This window comes from Lynx canadensis, chromosome X (assembly GCF_007474595.2).
Source record: "Lynx canadensis isolate LIC74 chromosome X, mLynCan4.pri.v2, whole genome shotgun sequence".
NCBI classification, from domain to species: Eukaryota; Metazoa; Chordata; class Mammalia; order Carnivora; family Felidae; genus Lynx; species Lynx canadensis.
The window spans coordinates 17952345-17976994 of record NC_044321.2 but is presented as its reverse complement, the minus strand read 5'-3'; the positions used below and the strand labels follow the sequence as shown (position 1 = coordinate 17976994).

Sequence of the window (24650 nt, the reverse complement as noted above, 5' to 3'; positions counted from 1 at the left end):
TGCAAGTATATCACTAAAGAAAGCCTGCAAACTGATAGAAGAGACCAAGAGAAGAAAGAAACAGAGAAGAACTACAAAAACAACCATAAAACAAGTAACAAAATGGCAATAAATACATACATATCAATAATTACTTTCAATGCAAATAGACTAAATGCTCCAATCAAAAGATACAGGGTGATGCAATGGATAAAAAAGGAAGACCCATCTATATGCTGCCTACAAGAGACTCATTTCAGACCTAAGGACACATGCAGATTGGAAGTAAAGGGATGGAAAAACATTTATCGTGCAAATGGAAGTGAAAAGAAAGTTGGGGTAGCAATAATATCAGACACAATAGACTTTAAAATGAAGACTGTAACAAGAGACAAAAATGGACACTATATAATCATAAAGGGAACAATCCAACAAAAAGATATAACAATTGTAAGTATGTACGCACCCAACATGAAAGAACCCAAATACATAAAACAGCTAATAACAAACATAAAGGAAGTAATTGACAGTAATACAATAATAGTAGGAAACTTTAATAGCCTATTTACATCAATGGAAAAATCATCCAAACAGAAAATCAACAAGGAAACAGTGGCTTTGAAGGACACATTGGGCCAGATGGATCTAAAAGATATATTCAGAACATCCCATCCCAAATCAGTAGAATACACATTCTTTCCAAGTGCACAAGGAACATTCTTCAGAATAGATCACATGTTAAGCCACAAAACAAGTCTCAACACATTAAAAAAGACTGAAGTCATGCCATGCATCTTTCTCAACCACAACACTTTGAAATTAGAAATCAATCACAGGGAAAAATCTGGAAAGAACACTAATATATGGAGGTTAAATAACATGCTACTAAGAACATGTTACTAAACAATTAATGAGTAAACCAAAAATCAAAGAGGAAATAAAAAAATGCATGGAGACAAATGAAAATGAAAACACAATTGTACAAAATCTTAGGAATGCAGCAAAGGCTGTTCTAAGAGGGAAGTTTATATCAACAGGCCTATCTCAAGAAACAAAAAAAATCTCAAATCAACAACCTAACCTTACACCTAAAGTTAAGCTAGAAAAATGACAGACAAAATCCAAAACTAGTAGAAGGAAGAAAATAATAAAGATTAGAGCAGAAATGAATGAAATAGCAAAATAAAAGAATGAAAGAAATGAAATAGAAACTCAAAAATAACAGATCAACAAAACCAGGAGCTGGTTCTTTGGAAAGATCAACAAAAACCTGATATACATTTAGCCAGACTCATCAAAAGATGGAGGAGGGAAAGAGAGAGAGAGATGGAGACAGGGATGGAGGGGGGAAAGAGAACTCAAAATTAGAAAGGAAAGAGGGGAAATAACAACCAACACCACAGAAATACAAAGGATTGTAAGAGAATGTTATGAAAAATTGATGCCAATAAATTGGGCAACCTAAAAGACATGGGTAAATTCCTAGAAACCTATAACTTCCAAAACTGAATCAGGAAGAAACAAAAATTTGAACACACCAATTACCAGCAAAAAAATTAAAGCAGTAAGCAAAAATCTCCCAACAAAGAAAATTCCAGCACCAGAGAGCTTCACAAGTGAATTCTACCCAACATTTAAAGATTTCATACCTATTCTTCTCAAACTATTCCAAACAACAGAAGAGGAAGAAAAGCTTCCAAATTCATTCTATGAGGTCAGCATTATCCTGATACCAAAACCAGACAACAACACTACAAAAAAAAAAGAGAACTGTATACAGGCCATTATCTCTGATGAACATAAATGCAAAAATCCTTCACAAAATATTAGCAAGCTGAACCCAACAATACATTTAAAAAAATCATTCATCATGATCAGGTGGGATTTATTCCTGGAATGCAAGGGTGGTTCAATATTTACAAATCAATCAACATGACTTATCACATCAACCAGGGAAAGGATAAAAACCAGAGGTTCATTTCAAGAGATGCAGAAAAAGCATGTGACAAAGTACAACATCCATTCATCATTTTAAAAAACCCTCATCAAAGTAGGTTTAGAGGGGGCCGCCTAGGCAGCTCAGTTGGTTAAGCGTCCAACTCTTGATTTTGGCTCAGGTCATGATGTCACAGTTTGTGAGTTCAAGCCCTGGTGTCAGACTCTGTACTGACAGGGTGGAGCCTGCTTGGGATTTCCTCTCTCCTTCTCTCTCTGACCCTCCCCAACTTGAGTGCATGCACGTGCACCCTGGTGCACTGCTGGTGGGAATGCAAAGTGGTACAGTTACTGTGGAAAACAGTATGGCGGTCCCTCAAAAACTTCAAAAGAGAATCACTATAGGTAGCATCTATTAATTCCACTACTGGGTATTTACCCAAAGAATACAAAAACATTAATTCAAAAAGATATATGCACCCCTATGTTTATTGCCTTATTATTCTCAATAGCCAAATTCTGGAAGCAGCCCGAGTATCCATCAGTAGGTGAAGGTGAATGGATAAAGAGGAAGTCTCACACACACACACACACACACACACACACACACACAAAACCGGACTATTAGCCATAAAAAAGAATGAGATTGCAATTTACCATAAGGATGGATGTAGAGAGTATGATGCTTGTGAAATACATCAGAGAAAGACAAATATCATATGATTTGACTCATATGTGGAATTTAAGAAACAAAACAAAGAAAAAAAAGACAAACCAAAAAAAGAGACTCTTAACTAGAGAGAACAGACTGGTGGTTACCAGAGGGGAGGTGGGGTGGGGATGGGTGAAATAGGTGAAGGGGATTAAGAGTTCACTTATGGTGATGAGTACTGAGTAATATCTAGAACTGTGGAATCACTATAATGTACACCCAAAACACTGTATGTTAACTATACTGGTATTAAGAAAAAAAACTGCTTTGGCACCTTTGGAGGTATTAAGAGGCCAACTCATGGTATAAAATAATAATGACAGGTGACAGACACTAATGCCACCTTTCAGCAGTTTATGTCAGTATAAACTATGTATCAGCATATTCAAGTTGTTTGTTGATAAGAGGAAATCTTTTTTATAGAACAATTCCAGTTAATAAATGCAGACAGAATGACAGAACTTGAAAATCACTAGTTGCAACACCCAATGAACTCATGTACCTATGCGGTATTATCAACGACCGTGAAAATAATTAGGCCAGTGTTTTTCAACCCTGGCTGCACATTTACATCTCCTGAGGAACTTTAAAAAAATGCTGATGCCCCAGGGAGTCTGGATGCCATTGGCCCAGGGTGCCACCTAAGCATCAGGATTTTCTTAAAAGCTTCCTAGGTGAGCTTAAGACACAGTGGAGAAAGAGGATCACCGCCTGAGGTGAAAGGTTGAGGGGTAAGTTAAAATGGACCCCAAGACCTCTGATCAACCTCTGCCCTGAGATGGGGGAAGTCCATCATCACAAGCCTCCTGCGAGGCCACAATAGGAAGCACACAGTGTTGACCACCGAGTCTTCTTGCCAGACAAAAATTGAATCTGAATCTCATCAAGCCTCTCGATTCAATTAACAGGAAATATAAAGGACAGAAAAACACTAGGATATACTCATCCAAATCAAGATTGTTGAAAACTCTACCAGGCAAACAACACAAGTTTTTCAAGAGATAACATTCACAGATAAAGCAGGAGTGGGAGCTCTTAAAAGTTTTGAAGGCTTAAAAGATGGACCTATAACTGCAATATGTACACTCTGGATACTGATTTGAACCAACTGCTTAAAAAAAAGGAACAGACATGTTTTGGATAATTACAGCATAATACACACAGGCTACTAATTAATGAGGTATTGTTAGTGTTGTTGGGTATGTTCGCGGTACTGTGCTTAGTTAAAAAAATACTTATCTGTTGGAGATACATAATAAAATGTTTATAGTAAAATGATGTTGGGAATCAGCTTTTGAATTCTCGAGCATAAAAACAGGTTGGGTGGAGAGTACATGACATCAGAATGGCAAACAAAGCTCACTGGTGAGGCTGGGTGAGGAGGACCTGGGGGTCTAGTAGGTACACTTGTACACATTTAAAAATTTCTGCAATAAAACATTTAAAATTTTTGAACAGAGTAGAAGTCAATAAAGGTCCACGTTGTACCTCCACCCCCAAAGAAAATTTAATTGACATCAGCTTCTCTCTCTTTCAATTTTAGGAGACTATAATGGCACATCGCATTATTTGGTGAGGAGGAAATAAGAGGAAACTATGCTTACTTAATCCTACCAAACACTCTGTGAAATGGTAGTTTACTTGTTCTCATTTCATGGGTGAAGAAAGGGAGGTCCCCAAAAAGATGTCTTTCTTTCCTATGTGTTTGGTGGAGCCATGAGCCTTATAAAGGTCTGCCCAGTAGCCACAGAAGGGAATGCCAGATGATGTTAGGTTCTGAGCTTACAAGAATCAACCAGCCAGCCACAGTTCTTCCCTTACAGTGGTCATGTCAACTCAGTAATCTAGATTTTGAGATAGAGATTTTCAGTTATGAATAAACACTATGATGCTATTCCTGAAGTTCAGAGAAGACAGGGAAGATGTCACTATCAGAAATGCTAAAAAAAAAAAAAAAAAAAAAAAAAAAAAAAAAAAAAGGTTATTCTGCTATTCTCTTTCCAAGACTATAAATGAGGAAATGGATTAAGAAGGATGAAAGGATACATGTTACAACATGAACCTATAAACATTTTGTTGAGTGAAACAGGCTATACATGAAAGTTCTCATATTATAGGATTCCACGTACATGAAATATGCAGAATAGGTGAATCCATACAGAGAAAGCAGACTGGTGGCTGCCTGGGGTTGGGAGAAGGCAAGAATGAGGAGTGACCACTAATGGATATGAAGTTTCGTTTTGGGGTAATGGAAATGTTTTGGACTGGACAGAGGTGATTGTTCTACCACATTGTGAAAGTACTAAAAGCCACTGAATTGTAACTTTAAAATGGTTAATTTCATGTCATATGAATCTTACCTCAATTTTAAAAAAATAAGGAAAAAAAAGTATGAGAGGCTAGGGGAGGAAAGAGCTATGAAACAGAAACGATTAAGATTTAAAAGTTGTTTGGAAGATACACTCAACAGGATTTGAGTGCTTCCAGTTGGCTGGGAGGGAAGATTTTGGGAGTCTGAACAGCTGGCTGTAGCCCATGGAATGATGTAATCTGCACTGAGGATAACATGGGACCTTAGAAAGAATGGGAGGCCAGTGAATGTTCCATATCATCAGATTTCTACTTTTTTAAAATAACAAGAGTAAATCAAGGTATATCCTAAATACAGTGTAACTGGGTTACATCAAGGCATTGCTAAATACCTCATGATCTCTGAGCAGGCAAAATGGAGAAATTGGAGGATGGCTTCATGGAGTTGTTCAAAGTAGAAAAACTGGAATAAAAATCTACTCATAAGTGAATTACTTAGCACCTAACAAAAGACCTACCACAGAGCAGATTCTCCATAAATCTGCCTAATAGATCAATCTGGAAGGAGTCTCCAAAGGATAAGCATATAGACCAATTCCAGCTCCATTTTGTAAGCATGCTCATTAATAGCCCAGAAAACCAATCAAATAAAACAGCAGATTTATCAGATTACGAATGATTTAGAGGTGGAGACAGCAGTTGAAACACTCAGTTACAGACTTGAGATTTTTAACGGTTTTTTAGAATCCCATTCTAAGGAATTAGTTCTGAATGCAGGGAAAGCTTTATTTATGCACAAAATTGTTTATTACAATATCATTAACAGCACAACCTAAGTACTCCACTAGGGAGAACTGTTTAAGTAATTTCCTGTATAACCAGTGGAAAAAAAATATGCAGTAATAGTGAAAATTCTCTTATAAAGACTGGATGATGGAACTAGCAACAATTTTTTTCTTTCTACTTTTATACTTTACTTTCAAGATTTTCTTCAATGAGCACAGTTTTTTGTAACAAAAATAAACATACAGAAGATCCAGAAATATATATATTTTTAAAAGCTGAGCCATGAACCAAAGGTAAATGGATTTATTTTATTTTTTTTTTATGAAATTTATTGACAAATTGGTTTCCATACAACACCCAGTGCTCATCCCAAAAGGTGCCCTCCTCAATACCCATCACCCACCCTCCCCTCCCTCCCACCCCCCATCAACCCTCAGTTTGTTCTCAGTTTTTAACAGTCTCTTATGCTTTGGCTCTCTCCCACTCTAACCTCTTTTTTTTTTTTTTCCTTCCCCTCCCCCATGGGTTCCTGTTAAGTTTCTCAGGATCCACATAAGAGTGAAACCATATGGTATCTGTCTTTCTCTGTATGGCTTATTTCACTTAGCATTACACTCTCCAGTTCCATCCACGTTGCTACAAAGGGCCATATTTCATTTTTTCTCATTGCCACATAGTATTCCATTGTGTATATAAACCACAATTTCTTTATCCATTCATCAGTTGATGGACACTCAGGTAAATGGATTTAAATAAGAATAAACGTGCAGTTCTGGGATGAGGGGCTTAAAAAAAAAAAAGCCAAGTTTAGGGCTGGAGCAACAGGGCTTAACAATAGTTCCTGGGGGATTAAAAAAAAAAAAAGACCTAGATATTAACTGACCGTAAATTCGTTATGAGCCAGCAGTGATATGGCTGAGGGGAAAAGAAAGCCATAATCTAAACTTTGGATTTTTTAATGTAATTTGTATGCAAAACAAATGCAGTAATAATATTCCCAATGTGCTGTGTGAGTTGGACTATATCTAGAATATTGTGTTGAGCTTTGAACTGGAGCTTTAAGAAAAGATGTTGAAACCTGGACAGCAGCCAGCAGGCTGAAGCATCACAACCACAACCCAGAGCAGTGATTCCCACACTGACTGCATCAGAATCACCTGGAGGGCTTATTAAAATGCAGATTCCTGGGTCCCCTCCCAGAGTTTCGGATTCTTGCGCTCTGGAGTAGGACTACAAATCTACATTTCTAGCTCCTTTCTAGGTGATGCCAATGCTGCTGGTCTGAGTACCACACGTGAAGACCCACTGGTATGGTGGATAAAAGCCCAGAGCAGACTGCCAAGGATGGAGGCCCAGCTCTTCTGCCTACTGGCAGTACGGCCTTGGGGGAGCCTGCACGCTTCAACTTCCTCATGTGGAAAACAGGAAAATTTGACCTGCCTCATACAGGAATTATGGCACTAGAGTAGTTAATATTTGTAAAGCATTTAGAACTTCCAGCCTGGCATATAATGTGTGTTAATTTATTAGGAACACTAAAGACATTTCATGTGAAAAAGAAACACATTAAACATCTTCGAATATTAGAAGGGCTTTTACATGGAAGACTTATTCTGCATACTTCCTGGGGACAGACATGGAGTCAAAGTTAGAAGTGACAGAGAAGGAGTGTATGGATCTCGATCAAGAAGGGCTTTTCAGCAGACACAACAGCAGTGCAGCAGAGAGCCTAGCTGGGTTCTGATACTCATGAGGGCACTCCGTTCCCTTGTGAGAAATGTGAGAAAGGATTCCTGTAAGGGGGAAAACAGCCACTAAGTAAATGTTAACTAGTTCTAGTAACACAGCCTTGGTGTAAGAAATTTTCACCTATAATCACCAATCACCCAAGAACAACAGAATCACTGAGAACTTGTCAGAAATGCAAATTCCTGGGGCCCCAACTCAAAGCTTCCTACTCAGAAGCTCTGGGAGTGGGGCCTGACAATCTGTGTTTTAACAAACCCTCCAGATGATGCTGATGCACCTCAAGTGCGAGAACCAATCACCTACAGCATCACCCAAAATAATGCCTCCATGAGGTTCCAGAACACCAAAACTCAATTAAGCTCACATGAATAAGGTATCAGGTATATGCCTCTGATAAATATATGCATCCAACTCCTACTTACACCAGATATCTGCTTGTGTTTAAAGTATATAAACCAACGGTTACCAGAGGGGAGGTGGGGGCAGATGGGTGAAATAGGTGAAGGGGATTCAGAGTACGCTTATCCTAATGAGCACTGAGCAACACACAGAATTGCTGAAACACGATACTGTACACCTGAAACTAATATAACACTGCATGTTAACTATATGGGAACTAAAATTATAAAATGTAATAAAAATAAAATAATAATAGTAGTAGTAGTAGTAATAATAATAATAATAATAATATGTATCACAAAGATAATGCTGGATTTGTTCAAAACCAGAAAATCCGAGGGGCATCTGGGTGGCTCAGTCGGTTAAGCGTCCCAACTCTTGGTTTCTGCTCAGGTCATGCTCTCACGGTTTGTGAGTTTGAGCGCCACATCTGGCTCTGTGCTGGCAACATGGAGCCTGCTTGGGATTCTCTCTCTGTCCCTCTGTCTCTCTGCCCCTCCCTCAAAAATAAATAAATAAAAACTTAAAAAATTTTAAACAAAGAAAAAGAAAACAGAAAATCTGAAACCCACAAAGAAAAGCAATGTACTGCCCCATCACCCTCTCAGCAGGGGCTGTTCACTATGACTTGCCCTGTGGGGGGTGCGGTAAGGAGAAGGGCAGTGCTCTGACGTGGTGCATCAGGACACGTAAGGTAGGAGAGGTACCTCAGAGACTGTGGCCTCTGTCACCGACCTTCCTAACAAAGGAAAACACAATGACCCAGATACACACAAGGAACCTCACTTCCCACTGCTCTCTCCTCACCAGCCAGTGCAGCCAAAGCCTCTCCTCTCCCACGGGACAGCAGCTTAGAAGAAACAGCTGAATGCAGGTGGAGAGACTTTCTCAGGCTCCAGGCCCCCTTCTAAGTACTTTAAGTACATGAGCATGTCATAAACAAATCTCTGAGGTTGATACTAATCTTCCCATTTTAGAGATGTAAAAACTGAGGGTCAGAGAGGGTAAGTAACTTCCAAAGGGCCATACAGCTAATAAGGGGCAGACACTGGCTGAGAGCCTAGGCAGTCTTTCTCCACAGTCTAGAGGCTTAACCTCTATACTGTACTTCCCGTTGAGGCCAGTGAGAAGAGATACAAGTATGAAAGCTACTACCTTGGCCAACATGTGCAATGTGAGACAGAGAAACATGGAGGCAGAGAGATGGAGTCAGAGAGAGCCAGCGAGCTCAAGATGGCAGTACATGTGAGCCAGGGATCTACAGGGAGTGGGGAGGGATGCTGCAATAGGTTTATATGCTGTGTGTCCCCAGGGGAGCAGTCGAGTAGAGCCAAGAACCGCACATTCTCAAGCGCATGCAAACAGTCTTGAATTTGGAACAGGGAAGGTCAGGAGACAGTTTGACAAAAGCACTTCCCTATCTTCTTTTCCATGGAACAATTTAAAACGAAAATGTGAAATGAAGCAAGAGTGAAGGTACCAAGGGAAAGTGAGCTGTGTGCAGAGCTGTTGAGACCTGCAAGGAAAAGCCACCAGAGACCTTACCCACAGGCTACAAGGACACAGGCAGAGATGAGAAGGGAGACAGAGAGAGGGCAGTGCCTGAGTAAAGGGCCCCCACAGGGGGTTTGGGCTCCTTAGAATCTTCCTCCCCTACAGTGATAGCCAGGAACACTTTGTTTCTCCATTGCATTAACTAAAATTTCTCCCATTTGCTCAGCACCCATGTTCCTGCTATCCTCTTCCAGAAGAGTGAAAGCCCCAAGTAAAGGAAACCACTAATCATCTTTGAACCTGCAGCTACTACTCCAGCACATGACACATCATGGGTTCTGAAACTGTTTGTGGAATTGAATTTGCTGAAGTGCTGCTCGCATGGAAATGCAGTGAAGTGCATTCAGGAAGGACAGAAAGAGCACATATCCCAGGGGCTACGCCCTAGTTCGGGGCCCCCAAGAGCAGACCCTGAGGCAAGGACTGGAGTACAAGCAGTTCATCTTGCAAGTGAAAGAAACATTAAACACCAGGAAGGGACTGGGGAAGTGAGCAGAGCAAGGCAGGCTGTCAGTAAAGGTTCTTGAGCCAGTTGCCCATGTGAGCAAGCCGAGCTTACCCCATTGGGGGAACTCTGGAAGCCCATGTTGAACACATACTTGAGGGAGGAGCGGGCTGCACCACATACACAGCAACTCCCATCAGTCATTGGGTGTGCTCCTTCCCCAGACCACTGGACCCTCTCTGTATGAGTGGCACGGCAGGTTCCAATAGTAAGAGAAAGTTCTTGGGGAAAGTGCAGGTGCCTGCAGCTGGAGGTCAGACAGATGTGCAATGAAATGGTAATGGCACAGCACTGGGCCTCCCACCACCACCCCAGGGCTCAGCAGGTGTGAGGTGACCCAGGAATTTGCATCTCTAATGACCTCTCCCCTCTCTACCAGGAAGGACAAAGGTGAATCACCAAAGACAACTATCAGCCTGGAGATAACACCAGAGTAATCCAGGCAACAAACTTCAGTAACTATCCTGTATTCACTAACTACCATTTGTTTCCCATATATTTACCTTCCCACAATCTGCTGCCCTTGGAAGTCTAAAACCTCTTTCCTTTTTCATTTCTCTGCAAATTTAGCGTTCTTTGTTAAAGATGCTACCTATGTAAGCCAGGGCTCTAAGCCACCTCTATGAGTTATTCATTATTCTGAGTTTCTCTAAGGTATGTATGAGATACACATGTTAATAAACTTCAGTTTGATTGTCTTTTGTTTATCTATCCTTTGTTACAGGGGGCCCAGTCAAGTAGTTAGAAGGGTAGAAGGAAAGACCATTTTTCCTCCCCAACAGAGACAAAGCCAAAGAGGTGAGATACACTTTTGTTTGGCCCTCTGTAGGAAAACTCTTCTTACTTGCTCAAAGCCTGTGCCTGGGAGTCACATGCCTGTGGCAATGGGGCCATGTAGTACACTTCCAGGAACCCTCTGCACCTACTATGGCCAAGGTTAAGGCCACTCACAGCATCCTAAGGAGACTGCCTTCCTAGGAGTTCCATCTAGGTCTTTTTCTTGATGGGTGGCCAGGCAAACACAGGTCCCAGGAGCAAAGAGCACAAACAAGTATCTCAGAAAGGATCCAGCCTTTGGATACAGAATTCAAACTAGGTGGGGACCAGCTGAAGTGAGGAAGCTGCTCCTCCTGATCTGACACAGACCTTGCCAGCAGAAGCCCTGCTCCTGCCACTAGGGCAGCCAAAGGCAGTGCTGCATCCCTTCCTGCCAGGCCTCAGAATCGCTATGTAGTGACCTTGAGATCTTCATACTCTGTTCTGAAAACGCAAATCTTCCAGAAGACACCCCCCAACATAATTTGTATCACCTTACTTACACTCATTCCACATCTATGATAACCGAAAAAATAACAGGCTTCCTGTCCTTTGCTGCTAGTTTACAGTTAAAGCATATGCTTGCAGGAAACAGAATCCTGAAGAAAAATTGGTGCTTATTTCATGATGTTAAATTTCCAGTTGAAACCTACATTGTCAGTTTCACAACACTAAACCACTCATGACCCCTTAAGAGATGAGAAGGGAAAGGCAGGGAGACTGAGATAACAAATCTACCTTTCACAGGGGCAGAAGCACCCACGTTTATCTTTTACAGTGATCACCCCTAGTGAAGAACACAACAAAGTCACATCCCCACACTTCCATTTGGAAACCAGGGTCAATTCCACGCAACTCAGGGTGTTAGGCCTCAACCCACTGCAGGTATCTAGGCCCTCCCCATTCAGGAGGCCAGGTACTAGGGAATGCTTAGGTCAACATCCAATATAGGAGGTGCTGCCATTTGCTGCGGTCCAGAGCTTCATGGTGAGAGAAAGAAAAGCCTCTCCCACTTGCAAATCAGAACATTCTTCCAGCTTTCCCAATGGGTTGCCAAGTGACTCAGCATTGGCCCAGTGTGGGCACTATTATTGATGAGAAATCTTCCGCCTGGGTGATATACTGCATACAACACATGCCCAAAGAACAGTGCCAAGTCATACCAGGAAGAGCAGGAGAATTATTCACCTCCACTTTGAACGCAGGCGAATCCCGTCTTAATGCAGAGGCTATTCAATATCAGAAGGACAAAGCCCTAAAATCTTCAGAGATTTCCATCTAAGATTCAAGGAATTAGTAGGCAGAACCTACTTTCTTGTTGACTATTAAAAGGCAATCAAATTGAGGACAGCAGAGGAAAAGGGCAAGGAAAAAAATAATTTTTCAAAAACAACCCCAGAGCAGAAAGCTGCATAAATGCCTTCAGCTTCCTAAAATGTTGTCTTTGTGAGTCTATGAGCTCCGCCCAGAGGTCATTTCCAGAACTGCATGTTCATTTAATTTAGCAAAAGAAAATCTGCATCTTCTGGGGTCCAGGGCCTGACATGTTTTGGAGAACTGCTGAAAATTCTTGGAAAACATTCCCTCTTTCTTGCCTTTTATTAAAGGAACATCCCTGAACTCTGAAATGACATACTCAGGGAGCCTGGTGAGATCCAGGAGGAAAATTCCCTTTGATATTTCTACCTGTCAAGGAACTAGTTGAGTTCCTGGCAGGTTGAACTCAGCTCAAAGAAAGCAGAGTGTTCAAAGAGTACTTTTAGAAGAAAAAGTGACAGCTCTCATCGAAATAAAATAGAAGACTGGAGAGCAACTCAGGGGCAAATAAGAACATGCTAATACTAGAAGAATTGAGAATAATGTGCCTTCAAGAAGGACCCATGGGCCATTTGCCTAGAAGACCCAACTATAAGGTGCCTACTGCTTTATGCAACTCAGAAAATCTCCCCCTGAGGCAACCAGTCATACTTCCCAAAGAAGTCACTGCGGTCCCCAGAACATTCCTCTGGTATCTATCCATTCATAACACACACTCATCCCTCATAACTCCACCCTGCCCTCCATACAGGTGACCCTGGGTCCATGAGGGGTCAGGCTAGGATCAAGAGTCCCCAGTGCTCTGAGTTCTCAACTGCCCAGTGCAAGACAAATTGTGTTCCAGATATCACAAGCTAGCCCAGAAAATGAAGCCTTCAAAAAACAACAATATGTTGGTGCCAAAAGTTTCATCTACCATCTGGAAAACTTCTCATCAACAGCCCGCATGCTCCTGCCTTCATCAGCTTGTGCCTTACATGACTTAAGACAGCTTTGACAGATTCTCAAAGGGAAAAAATCCAACCTAACCTTTGTCTTCTTCCAACACCTGCCACCCTCGGCCACCCAAGTTGTTTCTTCACTGTAAACACCGAACAGCCTTTTCACGTCTATTGACAAAAATATCTATGGCAATGTTTATCTATTTCAGGAGTAGTAAACCTCTAGAAAACACCCTTGCTAAACCTCTGCACATTCTCATTTCAATAAGGCTAAGCATTCCACGAACGCTACCCTCTTTGGGTTTGTTTGTTTGTTTGTTTGTTTGTTTAATAGGCTTTATTTTTTTAGAGCAGGCTTAGGTTCACAGTAAAACTGAGAAGAAAACACAGAGATTGCCCAAGAAACCCAACCCCGACACATGCATAGCCTCTCCCATTAACAATATTCCCCAAAAGACTGGGACTTCTGTTACAATCAATGAACCTGCACTGATACATCATTACCACCCAGAATCCATAGGCTCTGTTAGGATTCACTCCTGGTGTTGCCCTTCCTATGGGTGTGGACAAATGTATGACAACATGTATCCACCATTATAGTATCATATGGAGTAGTTTCACTGCCCTATCTTCTCCCTCTGTTTTGTGACCATAGGGCAAAAATATCTGTTCTCGCATGACTCAGAATGTCTCTCAGCCATGTTACCCAGGCCTGCCTAGCACTAAAAATCACCAGGGAGACTGGCTAAAATCACAAATGTTCAAACTGCACCCTCAATCCACTAAATCAAACCTTGCAGGGGAGGGGCCCAGAAAGCTAGAGAGCATTTAGGCATCCCAGGGGATTACTGTCATTAGCAAAGTTTCAAAATACATCTCTAAAAAAGAAGTGCTGCTAGTTCAGAGTCTCTCAGACACAGAGAAGCATCCATTAAGAATGTAGCAAGTATTCCCTACCCACCTGAGCTCCAGCTCCATCCCAACACCTAGAATTGAAGATGAGTCCGATTATTTGTTTTTTCAGCAGCATGGCTACTAATACATCTCTCACTTATTCCTTTCTCTTGTTTCACAAGGCCCACTGAATGTCCACTTCTATTAAACATTTTTGTATTCCGACACAATGCTCTACCAGCGGTCTGCAGTTTATAAGCATGCTATTTGGATCATCAGAGCAAAGTGATGGGTTAGGAAGTAGACCTGCTTGGTTACAGGGAAAGATTTTCCAGAGGACATTTGCACACACTGTGCACAGAGCAGAAGGACACACAGCCAGTATGGGTTTTTCTTCTTTGTGCCTTGAGGGCTCTTCTGCCAGCTGCTCCCCATGGCTCCCCATTGCTCTGCACTCTGCCACAGCCAATGATGGTTTGTGGCAAAATTCGCTAGGCAGCAGGCCATGTGGCTCGTAGAAATAGCAATTAAGAGAGAAGGCAAGGCTGCATTACAAGGTGTTTGAAATGCAGTTTGAGAAAAGAAAAAGGCAGATCTTATTTTCTCTTACCCCCTAGTGATGAAATCTATGTATTCATCCCAAAACAGACACCTAACTCTGGGGTCATTCAGAGTCAAGAGCTCAGTCAATATAAAAAATCAAGTACAGAAGAGGTGCCTAGGTGGCTCAGTCAGATAAGCATCTAAGTTCAGCCCAGGTCATGATCCTGTGCTCTGAGTTCGAGCCTCCCGTCGGGTTCTATGCTGACAGCTCAGAGCCTGGACCCTGCTTCGGATTCTATCTCCCTCTCTTACTAACCTTCCCCCATTCACACCCACTTTCTCTCTCTCTCTCAAAAATAAATGAATATTTCACTGAGGAGGGCACTTGTTGGGATGAGATTGGGTGTTGTATATAAGGGATGAACCCCAAAACCAAGAGCACATTGTATACACTGTATGTTAGCCAATTTGACAATAAATTATATTTAGAAAATAATTAAAAAAATAAAATTACAGTGTAAGCAAAAATAAAAATAATAAAATAGATAAATGAACATTAAAAATTTTTTTAATCAAGTACACAATACTGAGCATAAAAATCCATTAAATCAAAAGTCATATTTTTTTATCAAAAGAATCCTTACCTTTTCTTTGGCTTTCCTTTTTGTCCCTGCATCCATCCACTCATTTTCTTTCTCCAGCATGTCAATAAAGGCCCAGCGAACACCCTCAATCAATTCCTCCATCTATAAGGAAATACCCAAAGAGACAGGTCAAAACTAAGAAGTTACAAACAAGGTTTTCTTTTAATGTTTATTCATTTTTGAGAGAGAGACGGAACATGAGCAGGGGAGGGACAGAGAGAGAGGGAGACACAGAATCCAGAGCAGGCTTCAGGCTCTGAGCTGTCAGCACACAGCCTGACGTGGGACTGGAACCCTTGAACAGTGAGATCATGACCTAAGCCGAAGTTGGACGCTTAACCAACTGAGCCACCTAGGTGCCCCCAAACAAGGTTTTCTGAGCCATGAGAAATAGTTCAGGGCCAAACATGCTGGGAAAGAGGTTCCTTTCAGCTTGACTCCAAATTCTGGCAACATTTCTTTCTCCAGGAAAATGCCTTTTTCCCCCCCAACTAGAAGATAAAGAATCATTCCTTTGCAGAGGACAATTTGATGATCCAGTTGTAAAATGATTATATGGGGAAAGGAATTCACCAAAGGTCACTAATAACTGACCTCCCTATACCTAAAATTAAGCTATCCTTATCAAGATGGCAACTAATTTCAATAGTTAATAAGGATTTGAGAAAGACAAGCAAAGGCATGGACTGTATATTTCAGGTGGGTATTGCAGAAAAAAAGTGAGCAAACAGCTGAAAGAGATACTGTAAACAGGAAAACGGGGATGAAGAGCCAGCACCCCAAGGCACACTTCCCCAGTATAAATCAGACTTATGTCAGGACCCTAGTTCTTCCCAAATTTAGTGCCAGTGGTCAAACCAAATGTTTGGCTGTTCTCTATAATCCTCCTACTCTCTTCTCTATTCCCGTGCAGCTTACAAAAGTCTTAGGTTATTTCAAATATAAAATGGTAGGTCTAAAAGGGGCTGCTACAGAAAAGCAGTCTTCTGAAAAACCTATTCTAAAATGTTTCAACAGTGGGACCACATACCCACACTGATGGTGTGTTTGACCTGGCTTTTCTTCCTATGTTCAAGGGTCAGCAGGGAGAACTAGGGAAAGGAAAATTCTCACACTTGCCTTCAGAGGCCCGCACAGAGTGGTCTGGGGAGGCCTTGCCTGTTTATGGATACAAACCCCGCAAAATTCCATTCTCTTGCAGAGATGCTTTGATTTTCTTGATAGGATATTCAAGAAAGGACCAATACTAGGTTTGGCACCAGAATTAAAATTTTTATTTGAGATTATGGGGTTGTAAATCCATCTTTAGCATTAATGTTAGAAGGAAAGTTTAGATGTTTCCTTGGTTCTATAATGAATTGTTGGCACAAAGCTCAAAATAATTTTTTTTCTGTTTAATAAGTTTTCAGCTATGTTTTCAGTTCAATAACAGTTGTAGGGAACCAGAACTGTAAATCAGTAGGCTGGGTTCCATCGTATGTAAATAAGAACAAACAGCAGATGGAAGGGGGTGGGGGGGAATTTCACAGCTATTTCTTACCAACTTAGTAAAAACATTAAGGGAAATCTCAACTTGGGATTGGGGCATGACTAAAAACACTAAATAACAGGAGAGCTGAGGCCCTTTAAAATCATAAAATCAATGGTTCTCAACCTTGTCTACACATTGAGATCTCTGAAGGGAGCTTTAAACAATCCTGAGGGTGAGAAGTCAGGATGCTAATGTCACTGTTCCAGTGTGCAGCCTAGGTTGAGAGTTCCAAAAGCCCCCCAAATGATGGTAATTTACAGCCAGCATGGAGACCCACTGGTCTAGGGGAAGCCACTCATTTTATGGATAAAGAAAATAACAGTCAAGAGAGTCCATGATCTGATCCAGCTCTTATAGCTAAGGAGGTTCAGAGCCAAGATGCAACCACAGAGCTAAATGACAGCTGTGAGCTCAGAACTTCTAGGAGCAACAGAGGTGTGCCTCATAAATGAGAGGAAAATGCCAGGGAAGTAAAAGTTAACCAACAGAGAGATGCAGAAGTCACTATTTTAAACAGAAAGTCCACACAAGGAGGATGTTAAAATGACAAGTAAATCTCCAGCGACTGGATTTTTCGCCTGTGCAGTCACCAGCACCCGTAAGTCTTTATGACCCCATCACATAACAATGCACATCAACCTTCCCATCATCTTCACATAAAAGAAGAAATAATATCTTCCCAAATTAACTAAGGAGGGGGAAATCAGAGTGGGGACAAGTGGGTAAATTGAGAAACACTCAGTGACCAAATTAATGGAACCGGGTGATTAACGTTATGTGGGGAGGTGAGCAAGGGGGCAGAGTCAGATTACTTCCCAGGCTTCAGGCAAGGGCAACTAGGTGAATGTTGCTGCCATTTTATAAGTCTGGGGTGCTGGAAAAGAAAGAGGGCTGGAGACAAAAGCTACACTTCAGGAGGATAAAAGGTGCATGGGAAGTAGAGACAGCAAGTCTGAACAACTCAATCAAGGAGTTTGTCTACTATCAGGGAGCAAGAATTCCTGACCCCTTCAAGGGTCCTTCTAGCTGGAATAAGAATCAAACTGACATGAGACAGCTTAAAAGGAGAAAATCAAATTTAATAGTGTATATACAGGGAATCCCCAAAGATGTGGAAATTCCAAAGACAGGCAAGATGAGGTACATACATGTCATCCTGAACTAAAGAGAAAAGGGGAAGGGGTCTGGGAAAGGAAAGAAATACACTTCATGGGCAATAAGAGCAGAGGTTTGATAATTAGATGTTTACCCTACAATATACATGGGTCATTCATATAAAAATTATCTCTGATAATAACCCTTATTCAGGGAAAGACTCCCAATTAAGATTCTTCTGTGTGGTTGAGAGACAAAAATTTCATATTTCAAATTTCATTCATATAAAAATTATCTCTGATAATAACCCTTATTCAGGGAAAGACTCCCAATTAAGATTCTTCTGTGTGGTTAAGGGAGAGACAAAAATTTCTCTGGTGCCTATAGGGTCTCAAATGCCTTCAGCTCAAAATAATTTTCATACCAAAGTAACCCACCTTGGGGCAGTCTGCCCTTGGCCTCTACACTGAGACAGACAGAAAGCAAAGATAAGGCAGAGGTGATGTGGGGTTAAGAGAGGAGTCTGAAGGTCTGGGGCTTGGGTTGTATGCATATGTTTGTTGCTACTGCTACTGCTTCTGTTGCAGTTGCTGACCATGTGAGAGATTTAACTGTGTTTAAATGTCAATGGAAATGCAACAATAAGAACACAACCAAACTGACTTTAAAATGAGATGAAGACATTAACAGACACCTCCCTAAAGAAGATATACACATATGACACCTGGGTGGCTCCACTGGTTGGGTGTCCAACACTTGATTTTGGCTCAGGTTTATGGGACCAAGCCCTGCATCAGGCTCCACCCTGACAACATGGATCCTGCTTGGGATTCTCTCTCTCCCTCTACCTTTTCCCTCATTCTCAGACTCTCTCTCTCTCTCCCCCCTTAAAATAATTAAACATTAAAAAAGGAAGATAGGGCTCCCTGGGTGGCTCAGTCAGTTGGGCACCGGACTTCAGCTCAGGTCATGATCTCCCGGTTCATGAGTTCAAGCCCCACATCGGGCTCTGTGCTGACAGCGCAGGGCCTGGAGCCTGTTTTGGATTCTGTGTCTCCTTCTCTCTGTCCCTCCCTCAAAAATAAATATTAATGGGGTCGAAAATAGACTAGAATCACTTTCCATGGAGATAAAGGAAGTTAAGGCTACTGAAAATGAAATAAAAAATGCTATAACTGAGCTGCAATCTCGAATGTATGCCAAAGTGGCAATGATGGATGAGGCAGAGCAGAGAATGAGTGCTATTGGGGACAAATTTATGGAAAAAAATGAAGCAAAAAAAACAAACAAACAAGGAGACTAAGGCAAAAGAGCATGATTTAAGAATTAGAGAAATCAGTGACTCATTAAAAAGGAACAACATCAGAATCATAGGGGTTCCAGAAGATGAAGAGAGAGAAAAAGGGGTAGAAGGGTTATGTGAGCAAATCATAGCGGAAAACTTTCCTAACCTGGAGAAAGACAAAGACATCAAAATCCAAGAAGCACAGAAGACTCCCATTAGATTCAACAAAAATAGACCACCAACAAGGCATATATCATAGTCAAATTCACAAAATACTCAGGCAAGGAAAGAATCATGAAAACAGCATGGGAAAAAAAAGTCCTCAACCAACAAGTAAAGACAGATCAGGTTTGCAGCAGACCTATCCACAGAAACTTGGCAAGCCAGAAAGGAGTGGCAGGATGTATTCAATGTACTGAATTGGAAAAATATGCAGCCAAGAAGTCTTTATCCAACAAGGCTGTCATTCAAAATACAAGGAGAAATTTAAAGTTTCCCAAACAAAAATTAAAGGACTTTGTGACCACTACACCAGCCCTGCAAGAAATTTCAAGGGGGACTCTCTGAGAGGAGAAAGGACAAAGAAAAAAAAAAAGACCAAAAGCAATGAAGACTAGAAAGGTCAAGGGAATACCACCAGAAACTCCAACTCTACAAGCAACATAATGGCAATAAATTCCTATCTTTCAGTACTCACTCTAAACGTCAATGGATTAAATGCTCCAATCAAAAGACATAGGGTAACAGAATAGATAAGAAAACAAGATCCATCTATATGCTGTTTACGAGACACCCACTTTAGACCTAAAGACACATTCAGATTGAAAGTAAAGGGATGGAGAACCATGTGCCATTCTAATGGTCAACAAAAGAAAGCCAGAGAAGCCATACTTATATCAGACAATCTAGATTTTAAAATAAAGACTGTAACGAGATGAAGAAGGGCATTATATCATAATTAAGGGGTCTATCAACCAAGAAGACCTAACAATTGTAAACATTTATGCTCCAAATGCACCCAAATATATAAATCAATTAATCACAAACATAAAGAAACTCATTGATAATAATGCCATAATAGGAGGGGATTTCAACACCCCACTTACAACAACGGACAGATCATCTAAACAGAGAATCAACAAGGAAACAAGGGCTTTGAATGACACAATGGACTGGATAGACTCAACAGATATATTCAGAATATTTCATCCTAAAGCAGTGGAATATACATTCTTCTCCAGTACACATGGAACATTCTCCAGAATAGATCACACACTGGGACACAAATCAGCCTCAACAAGTACAAAAAGATCAAGATCATACCATGCATATTTTCAGACCAAATGCTATGAAACTTAAAATCAACCACAAGAAAAAATTTGGAAAGGTAACAAATACTTGGAGACTAAAGAACATCCTAAAAAGAATGAATGGGCTTACCAAGAAGTTAAAGAGGAAATTAAAAAGTACATGTAAGCCAATGGAAATGGTAACACCACAGCCCAAAACCTCTGGGATGCAGCAACGGCAGTCATAAGAGGAAAGGAAATAGCAATCCAGGCCTTCCTAAAGAAGGAAGAAAGGTCTCAGATACACGACCTAACCTTACACCTTAAAGAGCTGGAAAAAGAACAGCAACTAAAACCCAAAACCAGCAGAAGACAGGAAATAATAAAGATTAGAGCAGAAATCAATGCTATCGAAACCAAACCAAAACAAAACAAAACAGTAGGACAAATCAATGAAACCAGAAGCTGGTTCTCTGAAAGAGTTAACAAAATTGATAAACCACTAGCCAGTTTTGTCAAAAAGAAAAAGGAAAGGACCCAAATAAATAAAATCAAGAATGAAAGAGGAGAAGGGCGCCTGGGTGGCTCAGTCGGTTGAGTGCCCGACTTTGACTCAGGTCATGATCTCACTGTTCATGAGTTCGAGCTCTGCATCAGGCTATGTGCTGATGCCTTTGAGTCTGGAGCCTGCTTCAGATTCTATCTCTCCCTCCCTCTCTGCCCCTCTGCCGCTCACACTCTGACTCTCTCTCTCTCAAAAATAAACAAACATTAAAAAAAAGTTTAAAAAAAAGAATTAAATAGGAGAGATCACAACCAACACAGCATAAATAAAAACAATAAGAGAATATTATGAGCAATTATATGCCAATAAAATGGGCAATCTCGAAGAAATGGACAAATTCCTAGAAACATATACCCTACCAAAACTGAAACAGGAAGAAATAGAAAATTTGAACAGACCCATAACCAGTAAGGAAATCGAATTAGTAATCAAAAACCTGCCAAAAAACAAGAGTCCAGGGCCAGATGGCTTTCAGGGGAATTCTACCAAACATTTAAGGAAGAGTTAACACCTATTCTCTTGAAGCCGTTCCAAAAATTAGAAAAGGAAGGAAAACTTCCAAACTCTTTCTATGAAGCCAGCATTACCTTGATTCTAAATCCAGACAAAGACCCCACTAAAAAGGAAAACTATAGACCAATTATCCTGATGAACATGGATGCAAAACTCCTCAACAAGATATTAGCCAACCAGATCCAACAATACATTAAAAAAATTATTGACCATGACCAAGTGGGATTTACACCTGGGATGCAGGGATGGTTCAATATCCACAAAACAATCAATGTGATTCATCGTATCAATAAAACAAAAGACAAGAACCACATGATCCTCTCAATAGATGCAGAGAAAGCATTTGACAAAATAAAGCATCCTTTCTTGATAAAAACCCTCAAGAAAGTAGGAATAGAAGGATAATACCTCGAGATCATAAAAGCCATATATGAAAGACCCAATGCTAATACCACCTTCAAGGGGGAAAAACTAAGAGCTTTCCTCCCAATGTCAGGAACAAGACAGGTATGTCCACTCTCACCACTGTTATTCAACATAGTATTGGAAGTCTTAGCCTCAGCAATCAGACAGAAAAAAGAAATAAAAGGCATCCAAATTGGCCAGGAGGAGGTCAAACTTTCACTCTTCACAGATGACATGACACTGTATATGGAAAATGCAAAAGGTTCCACCAAAAAACTGCTAGAAGTGATCCATGAATTCAGCAAAGTTGCAGGATATAAAATCAATGCACAGAAATCAGTTGCATTCCTATACACCAACAATGAAGCAACAGAGAGAAATCAAGGAATTGATTCCATTTAAAGTAGCACCAAAAATCATAAAATACGTAGGAATAAATTTAACCAAAGAGGTGAAAAATCTATACACTGAAAATTATAGAAAGCTTATGAAAGAAACTGAAGAAAACACACACTAAAAAATGGAAAAAGATTCCATGCTCCTGGATAGGAAGAACAAATATTGTTAAAATGTCGATACTACCCAAAGCAATCTACATATTCAATGCAATCCCTATCAAAATAACACCAGCATTCTTCACAGAGCTAGAACAAACAATCCTAAAATTTGTATGGAACCAGAGAAGACCCAAATAGCCAAAGCAATCTTAAAAAGAAAACCAAAGCAGGAGGCATCACAATCCCGGACTTCAAGCTGTATTCCAAAGCTGTAATCATCAAGACAGGATGGTACTGGCACAAAAACAGACACTCAGATCAATGGAACAGAATAGAGAACCCAGAAATGGGCCCACAAACATATGGCCAACTAATCTTTGACAAAGCAGGAAAGAACATCCATTGGAATAAAGGCAGTCTCTTCAGCAAATGGTGCTGGGAAAACTGGACAGCGACATGAAGAAGAATGAACCTGGACCACTTTCTTACAGCATACACAAAATAAACTCAAAATGGATGAAAGACCTCAATGTAAGACAGGAAGCCATCAAAATCCTCAAGGAGACAGCATGCAAAAAACTCTGTGATCTTGGCCACAGCAACTTCTTACTCAATACATCTCCAGAGGCAAGGGAAACCAAAGCAAAAATGAACTATTGGGACCTTTTAACAATAAAACCTCCTGCACAGCCAAGGAAACAATCAGCAAAACTAAAAGGCTACCAAGAGAATGGGAGAAGATATTTGCAAATGACATCAATAAAGGGTTAGTATCCAAAGTCTATAAAGAACTTAGCAAACTCAACACCCAAAAAAACAAATAATCCAGTGAAGAAATGGGCAAACGTCATGAATAGACACTTCTCCAAAGGAGACATCCAGATGGCCAACTGACACATGAAAAAATGCACAACATCACTCACCATCAGGGAAATACAAATCAAAACCACACTGAGATACCACCTTACACCTGTTAGACAGGCTAACATGAACAACTTAGGCAACAACAGATGTTGGTGAGGATGCAGTGAAAGAGGATCTCTTTTGCATTGTTGCTGCCAATGCACACTGGTGCAGCCACTCTGGAAAACAGTGTGGAGGTTCCTCAAAAAATTAAAAATAGAACTACCCTACCACCCAGCAATTGCACTATTAAGTATTTATCCGATAGATACAGGTATACTGTTTTGAAGGGACACATGCATCCCAATGTTCACAGCAGCACTATCAACAATAGCCAAAGTATGGAAAGAGCCCAAATGTCCACCGATGGATGAATGGATTAAGAAGACGTGGTATATGTACACAATGGAGTGTTACTCGGCAATCAAAAAGAATGAAATCTTGCCATTTGCAACTACGTGGATGGAACTAGAGGGTATTATGCTCAGTGAAATTGGTCAGAGAAAGACAAATATGATAGGACTTCACTTGTACGAGGACTTTAAGATACAAAACAGATGAACATAAGGGAAGGAAAGCAAAAAATAATATAAAAATAGAGAAGGGGACAAAACATAAGAGACTTAAATTTGGAGAACAAACAGAGGGTTATGGGATGGGGGATGGGCTAAGTGGGTAAGGGGCATTATTCCTAAACACCCACACACTTCCAAAATTCAAACAGGAGGAAATATAAAGCTTGAACAGACCCATAACCAGCGAAGAAATGGAATCAGTTATCAAAAATCTCCCAACAAATAAGAGTCCAGGACCAGATGGCTTCCCTGGGGAATTCTACCAGACATTTAAAGCAGAGATAATACCTATCCTTCTCAAGCTATTCCAAAAAATAGAAAGGGAATGAAAACTTCCAGACTCATTCTATGAAGCCAGTATTACTTTGATTCCTAAACCAGACAGAGACCCAGCAAAAAAAGAGAACTACAGGCCAATATCCCTGATGAATATGGATGTAAAAATTCTCAATAAGATACTAGCAAATTGAATTCAACAGCATATAAAAAGAATTATTCACCATGATCAAGTGGGATTCATTCCTGGGATGCAGGGCTGGTTCAACATGCACAAATCAATCAATGTGATACATCACATTAATTAAAGAAAAGATAAGAACCATATGATCCTGTCAATCGATGCAGAAAAAGCATTTGACAAAATTCAGCATCCTTTCTTAATAAAAACCCTCGAGAAAGTCGGGGTAGAAGGAACATACTTAAACATAATAAAGGCCATTTATTATTTATTATACTTAAACATAATAAAGCCCACAGATAACATCATACTCAATGGGGAAAACTGAGAGCTTTCCCCCTGAGAACAGGAACACAACAGGGATGTCCACTCTCGCTGCTCTTGTTTAACATAGTGTTGGAAGTGCTAGCATCAGCAATCAGACAACCAAAGGAAATCAAAGGCATCAACA

General features: G+C 40.5%; 1 protein-coding gene across 1 annotated transcript in view; it reads right to left on the bottom strand.

Moving 5' to 3' along the window:
• Positions 1 to 24650, bottom strand: part of PHEX (phosphate regulating endopeptidase homolog X-linked) — a 228066-nt gene that overhangs the window by 101345 nt on the left and 102071 nt on the right. The window contains exon 14 of the mRNA XM_032592115.1: positions 15085 to 15186. Coding sequence (XP_032448006.1) covers positions 15085 to 15186 — 102 coding nt within the window. The remainder of the gene's footprint in view (positions 1 to 15084; positions 15187 to 24650) is intronic.